The 19,575-nt window shown below is 46.8% G+C and overlaps 1 protein-coding gene across 4 annotated transcripts in view; it reads left to right on the plus strand.

Moving 5' to 3' along the window:
* Positions 1 to 11,377, plus strand: part of SHISA6 (shisa family member 6) — a 242,875-nt gene extending 231,498 nt beyond the window's left edge. For 2 of the 4 annotated variants that reach the window (XM_030862348.2, XM_060290651.1), the window contains 3 exons: positions 4,986 to 5,042; positions 8,819 to 8,971; positions 10,590 to 11,377. In XM_030862348.2, the coding sequence (XP_030718208.2) occupies positions 4,986 to 5,042; positions 8,819 to 8,971; positions 10,590 to 11,140 (761 nt within the window). In that variant the 3' untranslated portion in view covers positions 11,141 to 11,377. The remainder of the gene's footprint in view (positions 1 to 4,985; positions 5,043 to 8,818; positions 8,972 to 10,589) is intronic. The other 2 variants (XM_060290650.1, XM_060290652.1) reach the window with 1 other exon arrangement.
* Positions 11,378 to 19,575: the final 8,198 nt, after the last annotated feature.

Consider the following 19,575-nt stretch of genomic DNA (forward strand, 5'->3'; position numbering starts at 1 on the left):
AAGAGATAAGCATAAAACAACATGACACAGAAAGGTTACATACAAAAGGATAGGCAAAGTTTATCAGGAGAAGGCAAACAAAAAGAGAGCTGGGTTGGCAATATAAATATCAGATCAAGCCGACTTAAAGGCAAAAAAAAAGGCCTGAAATAGGACAGAAAGTGTTATTTAATGTTGAAAAAGGGTACAAGCCACAAAGAATACATAAGCACCATGAGCTTTTTCTGTGCTGAACAATGTAACTATGAAATACGTAAAACCAATTCTATAACGAATACAGAGAAAATGACAGGAACCCAACAGTGGTGGAAGAACTGGAGACACCTCCCTCAGTCTTTGACAGATTAAGTAGGCAAAGAATGAGTTAGGATAGAGAGGAACTGAATAATATATTTCATGTATCTGATTTAATAGATATATGTCAACTTATACTCTATGAGAAGAAAATAATACCTTTTCTCTAATAACTCATGAAACATTCACAAAAAGTTGATCATATATTGGCCCCAAAAGAAAACCTCAATAAATTCCTCAAAGCAGAAATTGTACAGGCCCTGTTTTCTGACCGCAATACAATAAAATGGCAAAAGTTCAAACCGACAAACCCAAACGCTTTGAAAGTTAACAACACTCTTCTACAGAAGTCTTGGGTCAGAGAGAAAATTAAGGCTGTAATTACAGGTCATTTAGGACTTAACAGCAATAAGAACATTGCATATTGATGCTCATGGGATTGTGTCAGAGACAAATTCAGAGCTAAGACCCGATATTGTGGACAGAAAAGAGTAAAAATAAATTAGAAAAGAAAAACACACCGAACCAAAGCAAGTTAGGAGGCAGGAATTAACAAATCTGAAAGCATGAAATCATGATTTGAAGAGGAAAATAACCCTGATGTGTAAAGAGGCAGTTGTTTGAAAAAGAAGACTAACGGGAATAAATTGCTAATCCAGAAAATACTAACACAAGACTGAGAAAAGGGATATAATTTCCTATATAGAGGCTTTTTGAGGGCATGTTACAGTTTTAAGCTAATAAAGTTTCAAATGTTTAACGGATTTAAGAAAAATAGAAATTACAAACTGAAGGTAGAACTAGAAAATGTGGATGAATCAATATGCAAGGAAAATGTTGCCAAGTATGACAGGCAGGATACATAAGGATGTGGGCTCTAGTGCCAGCCTGCCTGGATTTGTATCCCAGCTTCACCTGTTGGGCAAATTATTCAACCTCTCCAAATCTCAGTTTCCTTAATGCTAAATTGGTGATGCTAACAGCATCTGTGTCTCGAAGTTGTTGTACAGTCAGTGAAATAACAAGCCAACCCCCTACCACCCTGCAAACCGAAGGACTCCCCAAAAGATACCAGGCATTTTTATTATTGCCTTCCTTCAAACTTTCAAAGAACAGATCTTTCATATGCTCTATTAATAGTTTCAAGGCATACAGAGGGATGAACACTATGCACTTGATTTTACAAAATCATTACCTTGATACAAAAACCTGCCATGTTAGCACCAAAAAATGCAAATTTTCTTTATGAATACATAGGAATTAAATGAGATATATGCAAATGGGATCCAGTGTTGTAAGGAAAGAATAAGACATAAAAATCAAGTAAGGTATTTCCTACGAATAGATGAATAGTTCAATATGAGGAAATCCATGAACCCACCTCATCACATCAGGCAATTGGCAGTGTGCTCACCAAGAAATCCTGCTTTCAGTTATTTGCTTAAAGAAATAAGACACGGACAAAGAGCTGTGTTCAAGGTTGTTGGGTGTACATTTCTTGAACTTTTAAACAATCCAAATACACATTAATACACATTAATAGGTTAATAGGGGAATGTATATATATATATATATACACACACACACATATATATATATATATATACACAATGGACTATTCTATAGAAAAGACTATTGTGAAATCATATAAAAGACGATTTCAAAACATGAAAGTATATTCAAGACATGTTGTCCATTAAGTATACAGGAAACAGATTAAAAGCAGTATATGCTTATTTACATATGTGGAAACTACACCTTTATCTGTGTGTGTATGTACATATAGGTATGAACATTTAGGTTGTTTCTTTTGCTACTATAAAAATGCTACAATGAATAACCTTATGCATTTGTTATTTCGTACATATGTGAGGATCAAATCACCATATTTTTCTCCATTTTAAGCATTGTAATCTGATTCTCACTTGTGCAAAGTGAAAAATGCAAATGGTTATTCATTGCAATATTAAGTGTGAGTGTGTGTGTGTATGTAAACATACACATAGTAATGTATAGGGGGAGGGAAACAAAAGAAAATATAACAAAATGCTACAATGGTTATTTTAAGATGGCTTAATTTTTCACCTCTATACTTTAAATTTTTTTCCTTAATGCCAGTATATGAAAAAAATAAAATGTTAGCGAAATATTTGAAGCAAGTTTCAAACAAAAGGAAAAGCCCTGCACTTGTAAACAAAATATCTAAGTTCAAGACATTTATCCTGTTTGTAAACTCAGCTGTAAACAAAATTATAAGAATTACTTCAAATAAGATATTTAAGGAGTTTTTTGCAGTGTCTGGAAATCGGTAGGTCAATAATATAAATTCAAATGAAAATCATTGCAAAGACTAGTTTAAAAAATGTATGTGAGGGACTTCCCTGGTGGTGCGGTGGTTAAGAATCTGTCTGCCAATGCAGAGGACACGGGTTCGAGCCCTGGTCCAGGAAGATCCCACATGCCGCGGAGCAACTAAGCCTGTGCACCACAACTACTGAGCCTGTGCTCTAGAGCCCGTGAGCCACAACTACTGAGCCCGTGTGCCACAACGACTGAAGCCCACGTGCCTAGAGCCCGTGATCTGCAACAAGAGAAGCCACCACAATGAGAAGCCCACACACTGCAACAAAGAGTAGCTCCCACTTGCCGCAACTAGAGAAAGCCCACGCGCAGCAATGAAGACCCAACGCAGTCAAAAAATAAGATTAAATAAATAAATAAGTGGTTAGTACAGAGCCTGGGCCATAGTTGGTTACCAGGGATTATTAAATGAACCTGAATCATCTCCCTTTCCTGGTGACACCTAGATTCTGAAAAGGAAGATTAGAAGTATTTCTAACTGCCACCATTTAACTTGGGTTCTCTCATTCCTTGCAACTGTTTATTTGATGCTGCCATATTGTTTAAAAACAAACAAAAAATAACAATAACAACACAGAACAATGACACTGGTTTTCTCTTTGCCTCTGGAGGACAAGCCGAACAAATCTATCCTTTATCTCCCTTCCTGGATTCTCTCTTCTTGCTTAAATCCAGATCCAGGGTAGAACTGATTCAGCATTTGGCAAATAGCTTTTCCCTGGATATAACTTAATATTCTGTTTTGGGAAGGGAGAATATCTTCATGTGAGAAATGCTGGCTTACCGCCCAAACCTATACCCCACTGGATAGAGTCCATGACTATTTAAAGACCCTGGTCTGAACCAAAGGAATGATATAAATGATTCCATTGTATGGGAAATTTTGTCTGGTAGGAGCACACAGGATGATTTGTCTTGGAAATGGCCAGAGACTAGAACTAAGAGAAATGTGAACAAAAAAATACATTGTGGACCTGGATTTAGGATATGGTCATAGGAAGGGGATTTGGGGATTCACTGGATGGATACGGAGGATGAAGGGAGGGAAATGGTGAATGAGGACTGAAGTTTCGCTTTCCAAGCCCATGGAACGTCAGTACCATGGACAGCACTTGAGCATTGGGAGAATAAAATGATGAGTTCACTTTGGGACATGATGGTTTGGGCTAAGAGCAGGAATTTCACAGGGATGGCCATAAGCAGTTTAAAATCTAACCCTGCAGACCAGATGGACCTCAAGCTAGAGGTGTAGACTTGAGACCTATCAATTTGGGCAAGAAGGTGGAGCCTAAGTCTTCATGAAGACACCTGAGCCTTGTGGAGCACTAGTATTTAGAGAATAAAACAGAAAAAGGGATCTAGTGAAGGAGCTTAAGAATGAGTAGCCGGAAGGTATAATGCCAAAGGTAGGAAAGATGGTTTCATCCAGGAAATGGAAGCAGACCTAGACCTAAGAGGATGGTAGAGCTGTGACCCACGGTTTAAAACTAAAGCTAAGACCTCATGCCTCCTCTTTCCCTTGCTTTAGTTGAAATTAGATGCATGCACCAACAAAACCCAAAAATACAATGTCAAATTGAAGCCATAATACAATGTTGAATTGTGCTTTAGTGGTAAGCCAAACCATTCAGTTTTAGAAGCCCTCAGAATACCTTGAACTCCTGGCTTTAGCAACTATGGCTCTATTAATTTTGTGGCTTGTTCAATCAATGTGGACTTTTGCATTATTAATTAAAACCAATGCTTTTGAAATATCAGGCTGTGTTACTTATAGGCAGGGCAGAGCCTAGAACCCAGGACTCTGGATCCCAGGCAGTGGGCAGTTCACGTCAGCTTGCCACATCTCAGGATGCACCCAGATACCTGTGTATAAAGACCTGGGACAAATCAAAGTCCCATAAAGTGTAAGCACTTTAAGTTATGGCATCCTCTTCCTGGCTAACCATACCTGAACACCCTCCTCCCCAAAAAAGGATCTATTTCCCCTGCCCAGTTCTCTATCTCACATATGTGTATTTGCCAAATGTCCCCTAGTCTCCATCCTTCTCCTCCTCCACCCCAACAAAGCCTCTATTGCTGGTCAGCCAGATCCACAGATGTGGGTGGGTCATCATGGTGACAGAGGAAGCCCTAATGCAGAAGGAGAGAGACAAAAACAGCAGAGGAAGGACCCTGCTCCATTTCTAGGGTAGCCAAAGGTCTGAGCTTTTAAGAAGTGCTTGCTTTGACTCAGAGAAGCATAGCAGAAGTCAAGAGAGGTGCTTCTGTGTTGGAGAGACCACGGAATTCCTGAACTCTTCTTTAAAAAAATTTTTTTCTGTGATTTTCAGGTGATCATCAGTATAACCATCCGATTTTAAGCAGCGCTACCCAGACCCCTACACATGGTGAGAGATGATTGAGAGTGTTCTGCGTTCCATCCTCATTCCAGGTGGCTCCATCCTAACTACTGATGCCTATTATGGCATCAAACATGGTCACTGGCTCATTGAAGCTAAGGTGCAAGGAGCCAGGTACCCGCCCTCCTCCAGGGCCACAATGCCTCTCTCTCACTTTTAGACAATTGTCCCCCTAGTGTCTGTCTCCGATATCAGAGCAATCTTCTGCCATGAAAGGGAAAGAGTAAGCCCCTTTCTTAACGCATTTCACTTGCAATCTTGATCACTTCTTGCAGCCATAAATTCCATGTGTCCACAGCAAGGAGTGAACACTCTCCTTTGCCCAAGGCTACTTGTGGTACCATTTAGTAATGACATGAGATGTGAAAAATTCTATTGATGCTCCCCAAACTAATTAAGATTTAATAAAACTCAAAACCCAACTGGATGACCTGAGCTTTAGCTTCCCAGCAGAGGAAGAACCTGAAAGTTGCAGAGCACAGGCATGGCAGCAAATTGCCAAAGGGTTACAAACCCATGTTTCCCTCTTAGGTTTCAACGTCCTCCCACCAGATCACAACTTACCATTTGGAACTGCAGTGAACAACTATTTTTTGGTACATGCTCAAAACTTGATAGAACATGACAGCCACGTAAATTGTGAGCTATCATTATTCTTCTGTCTTTGCTATGAAATAATGAAAACACCATTAAATTTTAGTGAGAGAGAAACTCAAAACAAAGATAAATTCTGCAGCTCACCTGGCAGAGAGACCTACCCCTCTTATCTGCTCTATTTCTGCATTATAATTCAGAGAACAAAAGTGGACTATTTTGATGTCCCCCTCCAGTGCTCAGCTCCTAGTGGAAATATATGATGAAAGCAACAGTTTAATAAGGTGTTTCAGGTTTCGGGCCTAGGAGAAATTAGAACCGGAAGAAATCAGAGAGATCAGTTAAAAGAAGCTGGTATCAGTGGTGATGTGCACAGTGGGGAGAGAAAGAAGGGTTCAGATATGAAAGAAACTGTAGAAAGAATTGGGAAAACTTTGTTACTAACTGAATATGGCTGATGAAAGTCAATTATGAGTAAAATGCAAAGCCACGATCAATGAGAAGAATGGAGGGTCTTATTAACACAATCTAAGGAATCAGGAAAGCAACCAGTGTACTGGGGATGGAGCTGTTGATGGTGAGCCTGGATCTGGACATCGAGAGCCAGATAGGACTGTAGGATTTGCAAGAAAAACCACTCAACAGGCAGTTAGAAATGCAGACATGAAGTCTGGAGGGAGATGACAGCTGAAGATGTAAGTTATGCTTTGGAAGCGGTAACAGAAGCCTTGGGAGTAGAGGCAAGCTGTGCAAGAAGGCTGAAAGAGAAAAGCAGAAGGCAGGAGCAGAAAGCCTGGGGGATGCCCATTGGTGATGAAGCAGCAGCAGGGAGAGGAGCCAGAAAAGGCAAACGAGGATGCTCTGCTAGCTCAGTATCATTCTGAAAGAGTAACTATGAGCTGGTTTTCCCCGGAAGAAGCCAACACAAGCGCAGCCCCTGAATACAAAAGGAGGAACCATTCTTCCCTCCTCTTCTTCCTGTCTTCTTTTTCTACCTGGAGATGAGGAGATAAGGGTAGATGAGACCCGATCCCTGTCCTTGAACAGCTCGCAGCCTAGCGGAAGCAGGGTTTTCTCTGCATTCCTCCCTTAGATGTTACACTTTTCCGAGGAGCTGGCAGAGCAGCTCTCAAGAGAAGAGGCAGCCTGTGTCTATTTGATTAGCAAATGAGTATTAATTGGATCCTTATTTTGGGCCAAGCACTATGAAGGCATCAGAAAAATTGGAAAGCAAGACTTCTGCTATCAAGGAGATTGCAATCTTTGGAGATCAGCAAGACCAACTCAAGTCAAATGATTAGAGACCACATAGACACTAAACTGGGTGGTATTGACCAGAAGAGCAATAGGGGCTTTAAAGATGTGATGTTGTCATAGCGAAGAGTCTTGGGGGAAGGGAGAATTTGCATAGAGGAAGAATAAGGAAGGGCATAGCAATAGGAGAGAGAGCATGAGCAAGGGGGCAGGGGCGATCATGGTGGAGGGAAAAAGCAAGGAAGGTCTGGCTTTGGCTCAGTGGCAGGTTTTAGAGAACAGTGAGGGGTAAGAGCATCCAGAAATGTTGCATTTGGAAGTGGGTGAGCTGAGTGATGCGCTCAGTGGGAGTATGATGCCAACAGGCAGAGGGAAGTTCGTTCTTCTCCAGCATGGCCAAAAGTGAAGAAACCAGAGCTAAGGGGCTGTGGCTATTACCCAGCTCTGGGTAGCAGTGCTCCCGGCTTCCTACCCACTCCACTTCCTGGTATCTGTCCCGATCTGTGTCAGGGAGGCTCTTTCAGTACAGCATGTTCTGATCATTCAGGGATGTAGAGCATCCCCCACCCCCTCACATATGTACTGAGCTGGCGCGAACACCAGCTCATTGGCTGGGCTCCCCTGGCTCCATCCCCAGTGTTGAGGGTACCAGTGAAGGCAGGAAGGGATACAGAAGCCAGGAGTTCCCTGTACTGAGGTTGCCCTTGGACCAAGCCTAGGAGTCCTCTTTGTCCCACGGTTCACAGCACCCTCTTTGCCAAGAGGCATAGGGAGACACAGACCACTGATACATTTGTCCAAAGTTAGAGCCTGCCCTTTCTTGGATGTCCCAAACCAAGAGGATGGAGGGATGATGCAAGAGCCACCCAGCTGCCTCATTTCTGGGAATGGTACCACCGTTTCCCCAGCAATACCTGTTAACTTCTTGCCGTGCTTCAAGTCAATCAAGCACCAAGGCATGCTTGTCTTCCTGCCTTGGATCTCTATTCCTTTTTGTACCCCATCTTCATGGCCACTCAGCACCCATACCTGCATCTCCTCTTCCCCCGACTCCTGTGTTATTCCTAATCTGGCCCCCAGAGCCCAGCCCAACTCATTCACCTCATTAGTCATTCACCTCACTTCTCTTTGTTCTTCCCTTCCATGTCTTCCCCACTTCTTTTCTCCAGGTCTGGCACTGAACAACTCTCCCTTCTCTCTCTTAGACTTTGTAATCTCAAGGGATGGAGGGAGAAAAACAGAATGATGTACTAGGCATTTTGCCCACGTTCTTTCCTCCAGCAGCTCAGAGATGGCTAAGGGGGCTTCAGAGGAAGGAGCAGGAACAAGAGGAAATGGCTTTGTAGCTCACAGCAGCTTGTCAGTTGTAGGGCTTGGAGAAGCCAAAGGTGGAAGGGGTGGCGTGAGAGGTGAAATTACCTCGCGGACAGTGTGGGTTGTAGTCTCGGTGGAGCTGGGTCCTGGACCCAGTTCTATGGGTATGCAGACAAGATGGGTCACTCTACCTCCTTCAAACTCAGATATTTTCTGAGCCTGAGAGCTAGTATGCCTAATGCTATTGGGGAAAGGATAGAACCTTCACACCAAAATAGATGATTTTATGACACCCCTCACCCAGCTCCATCAGGCTTACGTTTTCATCAGACAGCCCAGTGATATACCGGCAGAAAGAGTTTGCCATCCAAGGAAGGGTAACCTGCCATCATGGCCAGTGCAGCCAAAAGCACCTGCCCCCCGGCCTGTTGGCAACTGAAGCTGAGCACTGAGGGAGGCTGAGTCACCAGCATCACCTGTGTCCTAGCACATGGGGCCAGGAAAGCAGGACGGGGATGAGAGATGGAACCTGAATGCTTCCTTCCTGCCTGCCCCCCAGCCTTTGTCCCCACTAACGCCATGACCCCTCCCTTCTTTTGCAGAGAAGCCTCGGATGAACAACATCCTGACGTCGGCCACCGAGCCCTATGACCTCTCCTTCTCCCGCTCCTTCCAGAACTTGGCCCACCTGCCCCCATCCTACGAGTCCGCAGTGAAGACTCATCCCAGCAAGTACTCATCCCTGAAGAGGCTAAGTAAGTGGGGTTTTCCTGGGGCTGGGGTCTGCCTCTGGGGCCTCCACAACATCTTCCTGTGTCTCACTCTCTTGCTGTGAACCTGAGGGCATGGGAGCGGGGTGTCCCAAGAGCAAAGAGCAAGGTGTAGCACAGTAGAAGAGAACAGACAAGTCCCTTGTTTTTGTTCTTTAGAGCGTGAGTCCATCTTCTCCCTCAGTAGAATGGAGGCCATGGGATCCTCAGTGCTTCAACTCATGTACCAGGTTAACTACAAGAGAAAGCCTTTCCCCAGCCTCACCCCACACCTGCCTTCTTCAAACCCTGGGCCTTCCTTGCTCTCTATCTGTCTTGGAGTAAAGGCTCTCAATGCCAGAGCTTTCTCTGAGACTCTTCCCAGATACCGGCTGTGGAAGGGCCCATAAACCAGCTCCCTCCCTAACCCCGTTAACACTGTCTTGGGAACCTGAGACTCCCCACTCCACGCACAGACCCCATTTCATGAGTTGAGCCCAGTACATCCCATGGTCCCAGCTCTGCCATTTGAGTCTGGGGAGCTCTAGGGATTGATGGGTTTCAGATGTTACAATGTCAAGAAGGTACATGGCAGGAGAGGTCTTCTCTTCCAGTTTTCCAACCCCTGGACCTTCTGCCTCCATTTCCCAATGAGTCTATTTCGATGACCACCCAGCTACAGGGCCGAGCCTGTGCTTGACAGTACAGGGTAACCTATTGTGAGAGAAGTTCAGCCCATGAGCCCCTATCAGCCAACGCCAAGGTGGAACAGTGAGTTTCTATGGCTAAAAATGGGAATCCCACATTCTGCAGAGATCTGGAAGGCTGTCTGTAGGAAGCCTCATTCCTGAAATGTGGGGCAAAGAAGGCTTGTGCATGTCCTGGGTGAGTTCAAGGGTGAGCCTGGGGGGCCTCGTGGACAGAGAGATGGGCGGAGCATCTGAACGAGGTGCCTGCTCGTGCTGTGGGCACAGGCGAAGCACGCGTAGATTTGATTCTGTGCTTGTGTGGAGGCTGGATGCCCATGTGTTGGCTTCCTAGGCATAGGCTGTTACTCCAGAGAAGGTGTTACTATGTTTCTAAGTTACCAGTAAGCATTTTCACAAGCGCCTCCTGGGTGGAGCACTCTGCTTTATTCTAGCAGGAGTCTTGTTCTGCAGCCCAACTTCCTTGGAGAGAGCTTCTGAGCCTCATCAGAAAGCTGCCGGCTGCTCCTTGGGTGTTTCAGCAAGACCCAGGGAGCTGTTCTGTTTCGGGACCATGGCGTGGCAGGAGCAGTACTGGAGCAGGAGTTCAGGGTCATGGGCTTGCCATCTATTCGGCCATGAACTCCCTGGAGACCTCGAGGGAGTCCATTAACCCCGGATACTCAAGGTGGTCCAGGGACGAGGGGCATCAGAATTGCCTGGGAGCTCCTTAGAGATGTGGACTCTCAGACCCACCCCAGAGCTAGGTCAGAATCAGACTCTGCATTTAACAAGACCCCTGGGGTCTGGAGAAGCTCAGCCTCTACCTGTGTGGGCTGCAGGATCCTAGTTGGATCCTAGCTGCACTGTCACAGTGTTGCCCCAGCTCACTCCTCTCTCTCTCTCTTTCTTTCTCGAACTCTCTCTCTCCCCTACAGCTGACAAGGAGGCAGACGAGTATTACATGAGAAGGCGGCACCTGCCCGACCTGGCCGCCCGTGGCACCCTCCCCCTCAACGTCATCCAGATGTCCCAACAGAAGCCGCTGCCGCGAGAGCGGCCCCGCCGGCCCCTCCGGGCCATGTCTCAGGACAGGGTCCTGTCCCTGGAGCGGGGCCTGCCGGATGAGTTTGGCATGCCCTACGACCGCATCCTGTCGGAAGAGCAGCTGCTCTCCACGGAGCGCCTGCACTCCCAGGACCCGCTGCTGTCCCCCGAGCGGACGGCCTTCCCCGAGCAGTCCCTGTCACGGGCCATCTCGCACACGGATGTCTTTGTGTCCACGCCCGTACTGAACCGCTACCGCATGACCAAGATGCACTCCCATCCCAGTGCGTCCAGTAACTCCTGCGCCACCCTGGGCCACAGCCAGACGGCAGCCAAGCGCCAGGCCTTTGCCTCACGCAGACACAACACCGTGGAACAGCTGCACTACATCCCAGGCCACCACACCTGCTACACAGCCAGCAAGACAGAAGTGACCGTGTGACCGGCAGGGCAGGCAGGGAGGGGTCGAGAGGGGCCTGGAGCAGAGCTTCCAGCTCTGGATGGCTCCCTTCCCTCGACCCCTCTGTAGGAGCTGGGGGTGCACCGCCTTTGCCCGGGAAGCCATACTCCTGGGACACGGCCGGTGGTCTGGCACAGCGCTCGGACCTGGGATCTAGAGCGATCATCCTCACTCTTCCAGAAGAATCGAAGGGGAGGGAGGAGCGGGGCTAGGCCCCAGTCTCGCCCCCCCCCCCCCCCCCCCCGCCGACTGTCACCAACTCCCTTTCAGTCCCACATCCCCTCTCCCCATCCTGGGGGCTCAGAGACCCTGGCCTGACCCTGGCCCGAAGCTGCCTGGGTTTGAATTGGCCAGTGGGTGCAGTCAAGGGGCTCACCCTGACCGAACAGGCTACTCGGTCTCATTCATTTACTTAAAACCGCATCACAGAAATCTAGTGCCTAAAAACTGCCCGCTCGCTCTCTCAGAGCCAGGGAGCTGCTGTGTCCATAAGCACAATAATGATTCTCTTCTGCCTGCTGGAACTCTCTGGTCCCCACTGGGTGGCCCTTCCTCCGCCGACCCCCTGGGGCCCTGTGCCCCTCCCCTAAGCCCCGGGACAGGGAGGGGTTCCCTTCCTTCAGCTGCCTCTCCATGGGTGGGAACCCCGCCCCATTCCAGCTGGCTACCCCGCCCACAAGTCTCTGCCCCTCCCCCAGCCTTAGATTCCACCCCTGGGTTCGCTGGAGCTTTGCTCTAGTCCTTCCAGAAGAGAGCAGGGACGGGGTGCAGGGACTTTTGCGGTGCCCCCCCCCCAGCAACCTGGTGATCTCCACACTTCCTCCAGGCCTCTAGGTCTGAACTGTGACCTGCTACTCTGGCCTGCCTTCCCCTCCCCTGCTTTTCTCCCAAGAGGCGTCTGCCCCTGGCCAGAGAGTGGAGGTGGAGAGGCGACTGTGACGCCCTGGGCCTCAGGGGCTCGCCATTCCCATCGCCCAGGGCTCCCACCACGCACGTCTGGCTTCTATAGAGGGGCAGCTCAGCCCCAGCCAAGGAGGACCCCAGGTGGCTGTCCTGCACCTTGCCTGCTCCTCTCTCCCCATCACTGCCCCCCTGATTGGCCCCTTCTCTGTTTAGAACTTGCTCTCTCTGCCTGTTTCCCCACCCCTCCCACCCCTCCCATTCTCCTGCAGCTCCATGACTCTCTCCTGGCTGCTGCTTCCACAAACCAGTGCCTCCTTTGGATCTAAGGGACAGAGACCCATTAGCAGACGCAAATAGTGGTACTCCAGGCTATTGGTCTGGGAGTTAACTGAGTAGCTCCCCAGTCGCTCCCCCAAAGGGAGCATTGGGCGCCAGGCAGATCCATGACCTCAGCTCTGTTGGGGGGCTGCCCCCGCCAGCCCATCTCTTCTCTGCCTCCAGCCTGGGAGGTGGGCAGGATGTGACAGCCACCTGGAGAGCAGACAGTGAACGACGCAGCATCCACTCCCTGGAGACTAGAGCCTGGGGTGGGAGAGAGAAGGGGCTCCCCCATTCTCAGGGCCAGGGTACCTCCCTGGGCTGGAGCTGGGGGAATCGGCTTCAGACTATTGGGTGAAGGTATGATACTAAAAATGTGACTGCCGCCACGGTCAGACTCCAAAAGCAAAAACCTTAAACTGGGCTTTTAGATTCCCCAGTTCCGCATACAGTATGTATGGCCCTTTAAATAGGGGGGCAGGGCAGGGAGAACTCCCCAGTGTTGGCCCTGGGAATTTTTAATCTAATCCACAGAGAAATCAATTGACTGATTCCTCTTACTTATTCAAGAATTCCAAAGCTCTTGTTCTCCCCCCTCCCCTCAAGGCTCACCATCACATGAATCTGGAGGGGATTGAGCTGGGGGTGAGGGACACAGCCCTGAAGTCCCCAATGGGGTGGTACCACTGGGTCTGTGAGGCTGTGAGGCCAGAGGTAACTCTGCTTTCCTTCCTTACAAACACATAAACCTTCTCAAGGGCTGGTCCCTAAGGGTTTATGAGATTTTGGTCCAGAAGGTGAGGCTAAGAGGGTTGGGCTGGAGGCAATCAAGGATTCCTGGAAAGGAATGTGTGTCTGTCACAGCTGGTCCTCTCTGCCCACTGCTCTCTAATCCAGCCCTCGGCCAGTCCCCTTGAAGGCTGCCTGCTGGTGCAGAGGGGAAAGGACGTGAGTGGGTGAGAATCCCCTCCCCAGGTGTCTGCACACACATGTATCTGAACCAGAAACCAGATCTCATTCTGTGTCTGAAGCATCATCTCAGCACCAAGTCCTCCAGCCCTCAGAACGATGCTCCTCCCAGCCCTGTGTGTCTGTCTCAGGGGTTGTTTGATAGATTGATTCCGAAACATTTCTCATCCCAGCATTCCTGCTGCCCAGTTTAAAACCTCTGGTATCACTCGGATCAAAAACTTCTACCTGAACCATTACTTCTTTTAAATGATTCTTCTGTTTCACCCTTGGGTTTGGAAGGAGTGAGGGAGGGAAGGAAGGAAGGAAATAAGAGAAAGAAGTCTACAGACTTGCTCCAGTTCAGTCCCTCATTTCAAAATCCACACAGTGATGTCTTAACTGGGACACAGCAGTATCTCATTTATCGGTCATGCCATCCATGTCTGCAGAATAAGCAAAGCTGAGTTACCGGACAAGTTCTTGTAGCAGATAAGAGAGGGTTCTGGGGCTGCAACCCAGATGTCCTGACTTCCAGCCTCACCAGGCTGGTGGCCACTACCACACTTGGAAGGGCTGGCCCTTCCCCGACAATGGAAGCCCGCCTCCCCCAGCAAGGGAAGCCCAAAGCCCAAAGTTTCCCTCTGCTTGTCCGGCTCTCTGTGTGAGTTTCCATTGCTCTGCTGGTAATGCACTGCGGTCTGCATGGGTTCTCTCCTGCCCTGAAGGTTCTTGCTCATCTGCTTGGCCTTTGATGACAGCGAAGCTCTCACAATCTATCATGTCCTTCCACCTTTCCTGCCTCACTTCCTCCAGTGAAATTCTGGCTCCGTGAGCTCATAAGTCACAAAGGCTTTCCCATAAATTCCTTGAACCCCCTAAATGGGCTTCTGCACTCACGGCTCCCCAGTGTCTTGGGTGATGGGTCTGCCTTCTAGAAAGTTCCAACCCTTCTCTTCATTCAAACGTCTTCTCTCCTCTTTCCACTCTCCTACCTGGAAACTGACCTCAGTCTTCTATGCCCATTCAGTCCTTCCTCCCTCTCATCTCCCCCGCCTTGCCCTTTTCTTCCATTTACCTCTCTCCATCCATACTTTCTTTTCCCTGGTCCTGCTGTACTTTCTGGCTCTGAAATGTAGAGCTCTCAATGAAAACAGTCCCAGAATGAGACACTCTTCAGGTCTCTGTTGGCCTCATTGGTTTATTCTTCACCTCCTGCCCCTACGAGATAAAGGATGGGAGCTGCTCTGTCAGAGGCCTCATGGGTCAAAGATCAGCTTTGGTTCCTACAGCTGACATGTCCCTGAAGCCTCTGCCCCAGCCTGTTGCTAGCCCAGAGGCTCCTGCTCTGGCCAAAGATTCATATCCTTTTTGAGGGCTCTCGGCCACTGTTCCATCTCACTTGTGCCTGTCCTGCTTGTGTGCGTCACAGATCCCTCTTTGCCCCTAAAGCCTGGAGAGCCTCATGACTCTCCAAGCATGGGGAAATATCCGTTCCAATAACCCTGCCGCCAAACAATCCATTTTCTTCAGAGGTATCTTGTCTGCCACCAGCCTTCTGGCCTCAAGTTTCCATTCACAGGCAACTGTGGACCTGACCCAAGGTAATCTGCAAGGGTTGCCCATGATCTGGGTCCTAGGAAGCACCTGCTCTGTTCCCCCCACGTGACTTCCTCCACCATCCTCCCCAAACCTGGGAAACTTGCCTCTGCAGTATTTTCAAGGAAGCTCGTTGTGTTTCAATGAAGTGTTTTTCAGGGTTCCTATTTTTTATACATATACATATATATATACACATATATATATATACATATATATATATGTATATATATAAGTTCAGCATCTTAGTGACAGGTTCTATATGAAAGCTATGTCTTCCTAGGCTCTATATTTGATTTCAGAAGGCAGCGTACTACAGCAGGAAAAAAGCACAGGGCTGAGGCTCTTGGAGACGTGGCTCTGGCCCTGGCTTTGTCTCTGTCTTGCCATGTGACCAAGGACAAGCCACGTTCTCACTCAGCACCTCTGTTTCCCATCTGTAAAGTGAGGGGCTTTGACCAAAGGAGTTCTGAAGTTTCATCCCGCTCTTACATGTAGGGCTCCCATTCCCCACTGGCACCCGCTCCTCTCCTCAACTGGGCTGCACACATCCCGTTCCACCCACCCCACGGCGGCATCCTCACATGCCCTAGGCAGCCACCAGACTCCTCTCCAGAACCTGGGGAGGGCCCTGTGGTCGCAGCCACCCAGGGGTGCTCTCCTGTCTGACGGTGTAACAGCCTACCCATTCAGTGGTTTACCAACCGTGTGTCATGGAATACCCCCCCCCCATCTAGACACACCTAAATCATCTTAGGTGTCTGTGTCGTCGGGGAATTCTGAAGTTTTCATTTTGATGCAGTCCTTAAAGCTGGAGGGAGCTGGTTCTGATTTCAGAGAGGGGACAGGCTAGAGGAGAAAGGTCCAGAGGTTGGCCCACAATGGCATGAAGTTTGTATTTGAGGGCAGCTTGGAAACGCATTCCAAGCCACAGAGGGGAATGCACAGCAGAGCCCCTGTGGGGCAGTGGATGTTATATCCCCCTCCAGAACCTGCGTCCTGAAGACCGAGTCCAGACACTGGGCTCCGTTCACCTGGAGGAGGAGGAGACATCCCCCCTGGGCAGCTAAGAGGTGGGCACCCACCCCATCCCAGTACCTTTCTAGCCCCTCCTTGTGACACTGTCATCCTCCCGGTGAAAGCTTGTGAAGAAGCAAGAATTGAGAGTCCAATTCAGTATCATTGAACCCATCTTGTAAATCGACAAACACATCAACCATCCATCAGTCAGAGAAATGACGTCATATGTTTTCTTAGTACCGTCCCTCCTGAGGGAGAGGAAGACCCCTGCTCAACTCTGCTGTCCACTCCTGCTGTGACCCTTGAATGCCACTGCCTGGGAGGACTCATTCATTTGCTTCGTAGTGGCAATATTACTCTAGTTCTATAACTCAACTAGACATTTTGTAGTAAAGAATTATTGAAATTCTCTAATAAAAAAAAAGCAATTCTTACTGTAATGTTTTTAGTTTGGGGACACAATTTCCTAAGGGGAGATTAATGAACATTTTTACGCATTAGCCCAATTTATGGATTCCATGTTTATTACATATGATAGTACTGATGAAAAGTACCTTTCTATCTGTACCTTTGCACAGTTTCTTCATTCCTCGTAAGTAAGCTTCACGATGAGCAGTGCTCCTGTAACTGCTGCTTCTGTACAAATCTCATCGTTCTACTTACCTGTCAAAGCACATTCTGTATGTACTGTAAACAGATATCACTTTAGTAAGATTTAGTCTTAAGGATTTTTCCACTTTTGTCAGTAACAGATATTTATGGATTAAAAAAATAATAAAGCCGTTTCAACATAACCTGTGTCTCTTAAAATAGCCACATGCTTGCTTCGACAAACACAGAGCCAAAACTAAGGGTAACTAAAAATCACAAAGTGATGTAGCAGATCACTGGAGGTGGGAGCAGAAACAGAGATTGACTGCAAATGGGAATAGGAAGATTTTAGGGTGATGGAAGCATTGTAAAACTGGATTATGGTGATGCCCACAATGGCATAAATTTACTAAAAATCATCAAATTGTATATTACAATGGGTGAATTGTATGATATGCAAATTAGATTTTTAAAATGGTGAACAAAAGGAATGTAGGAAGGTAGGCTTAGAACAAGTGCCAATGGATAAGGTGTACCAACTCAAAGCAGAATCAGAAGTTACAACCTTGTATCCATGTTCATCGACTCCAGCATTATTATTCTGGGACATGAGGCCTCAGTTTGGTTTTAGAGTTAGTGCTTGCAGTTGCCATGGGTGACCAGAGTACAGGTGGTTAAATAGCCATGACATTTTAACCAGAGAATGAGGTTGTGCCATGAAAACTGATTTAGATTCGGAGTCTTGCTCAAGACCTCCTTCTCTGGACTTGTTTTTTTATATTATTTCCTTTGGCCCATATTTACTTTTGCTGCTAAGGTCATCTGTTGTTCTGTGTTTCTGAATTTTCCCCATAACCTAGATACTGGTGGGCTCTGCTTCAGCAAACAAAGTATTGCCAAACAGGACATGGCCTTCTGCCAGCTTCAGCACCTCCGTAGTTCCTAGAACCCACACTCAGTTATACTCTCTTACCAACTGCCCAGCTCCTTTGTAATTAAAACCCTTCTCCTTGGCTGAGTCGAGCTGATAGTCAAAAATCCTTTTATTATCTCTTACCAATGGCATTCTTTACCTAGGACAAAGTTATAAACCTGTTTACTCTTCGAATACATAATAACACATAACCACACATATCCTGAAATCTGTTTTGCTCACTACAACAATCATTATTATAGTGGATTACCTCTAGGTCGTGGTGTCATTAATCCATGATGACACACAGCAAACACACACACATTACAAGTAGAGCAAAGCTTCATTAATCTATATTCATTACTGGAAGGAAACCCAAAGGAAGACAAAATTCTGAGTTGGCAAAAAAAATTATTTTTAGAGAAGTGCAATTTAATTACAATGCTTACACATACACAGAATGGCTAGATTAGACTAGCAATACGTTTCCTCATAGAAAATCACAGGAGACCTTCCTTACCGAACAGGTAAGACTAATGTGTAATTGATATAAAAACGGTCAAGAGGTTTGAGTCAAGGAATTCTGAACATGCTTAACATGGTTCTTAAATCGGCTAAACGTCCACTTTTTAAAAAAATTTATTGAAGTACAGCTGATTTACAATTGTTAATTTCTGCTGTACAGCAAAGTAATTCAGTTATACATATATATACATTATTTTTCATATTCTTTTCTATTATGGTTTATCACAGGATATCGAATATAGTTCCCTGTGCTCTACAGTAGGACCTTGTTGTTTATCCATCCTATATATGATAGTTTGCATCTGCTAATCCCAACCTCCCAGTTCTTCCCTCCCCCACCCCTCCTCTCCCTTGGCAACCATACATCTGTTCTCTATAAACATCCACTTTTAAATATCATTAACTCAAAATTTGTTCAAATTTTCCTCTTTCATTCTCAAAGTTAAACCTCAATGTGGCCCCTGTCGCAGTTGTCACTAATTCTAAATTGGTGAGATCTATACAAATGAGGTCTTACTATACCATCATTAATAAGCCAAGGCCAGAGAAAACTCAATGTTGGAAGCATTGAGGTGCCAGGGGTCTTGGACAGCCTTTCACCTTCCATGTCGCTTTGGACACTGAACTTTCTCCTCTCTGGCTGAGCATGAAGGAAGTACAAAACCTCTAGGGAGGAGTAAGAAAGATTTCCCTTCAAGATTCTAAGAAGAAAACCAAGGACACTCACTCTTTGTGCTGCAAATGTGTCAGGAGTGGGAAAATCAGAAAGAGCAGAGGTTCAAAGGAATGCTTGGAAAGTTCCAGAATAAGTGAATCAGTAACTTTTATACCAGGGATGTGTTGGCCAATGTCATCCCTGGGCCTCTGTGTCCTCATCTGTAAAGGCTGGGATATTAGACAAATAAAACAAAATGAAACAAAACCCACGTCTGATATATTTTATCACTGAATTATCACAACACAGTACTCAAATTTTATCTGGGCTTCTAGGTAGCTGAATGAACTTGCGAATAACCCATCCTGCTTTGCCTTGCCCATCTCCACTTTCCCATCCCATGAGAATAGGATGCAATCAAAGACTACTGGACCAGGTATCAGAAGATCTTGTTCATTGCACTGGCTCTGCCAGCATTTTGCTGTGTGACCTTGAAAGACATATTTCTCCTCTTCAAATTTCAATTTTTCTCATTTAAAACAAAAACAGTGGGCCAGGGACTTCCTTGGAGGTCCAGTGGTTGGGACTTCGCCTTCCAGTGTGGGGGGTGCAGGTTCGATCCCTGGTAGAGGAGCTGGGATCCCACATGCCTCGTGGCCAAAAAACCAAAACATAGAACAGAAGCGATATTGTAACAGATTCAATAAAGACTTTTAAAATGGTCCACATCAAAAAAAAAAAAAAAGGGGGGCCAGACCCCTCTAAATCTCTAAAATCCTTCCCATCTTTTTCAGTCTGCTTCTGTCATTTTGTCAAGACTTTGCAGGGAGCTGGTAAGCTCAGCTAGTACTAGTCCTGGAAGAAGGGTAGAGTGGGAGGGCAGAGTGATGGGAAGGTAGGAGAAAACTCTTGGCAGGAGCCATCGCTTATCAGATAGCATTTTCC

Source organism: Globicephala melas, chromosome 20, assembly GCF_963455315.2.
Source record: "Globicephala melas chromosome 20, mGloMel1.2, whole genome shotgun sequence".
NCBI lineage: Eukaryota > Metazoa > Chordata > Mammalia > Artiodactyla > Delphinidae > Globicephala > Globicephala melas.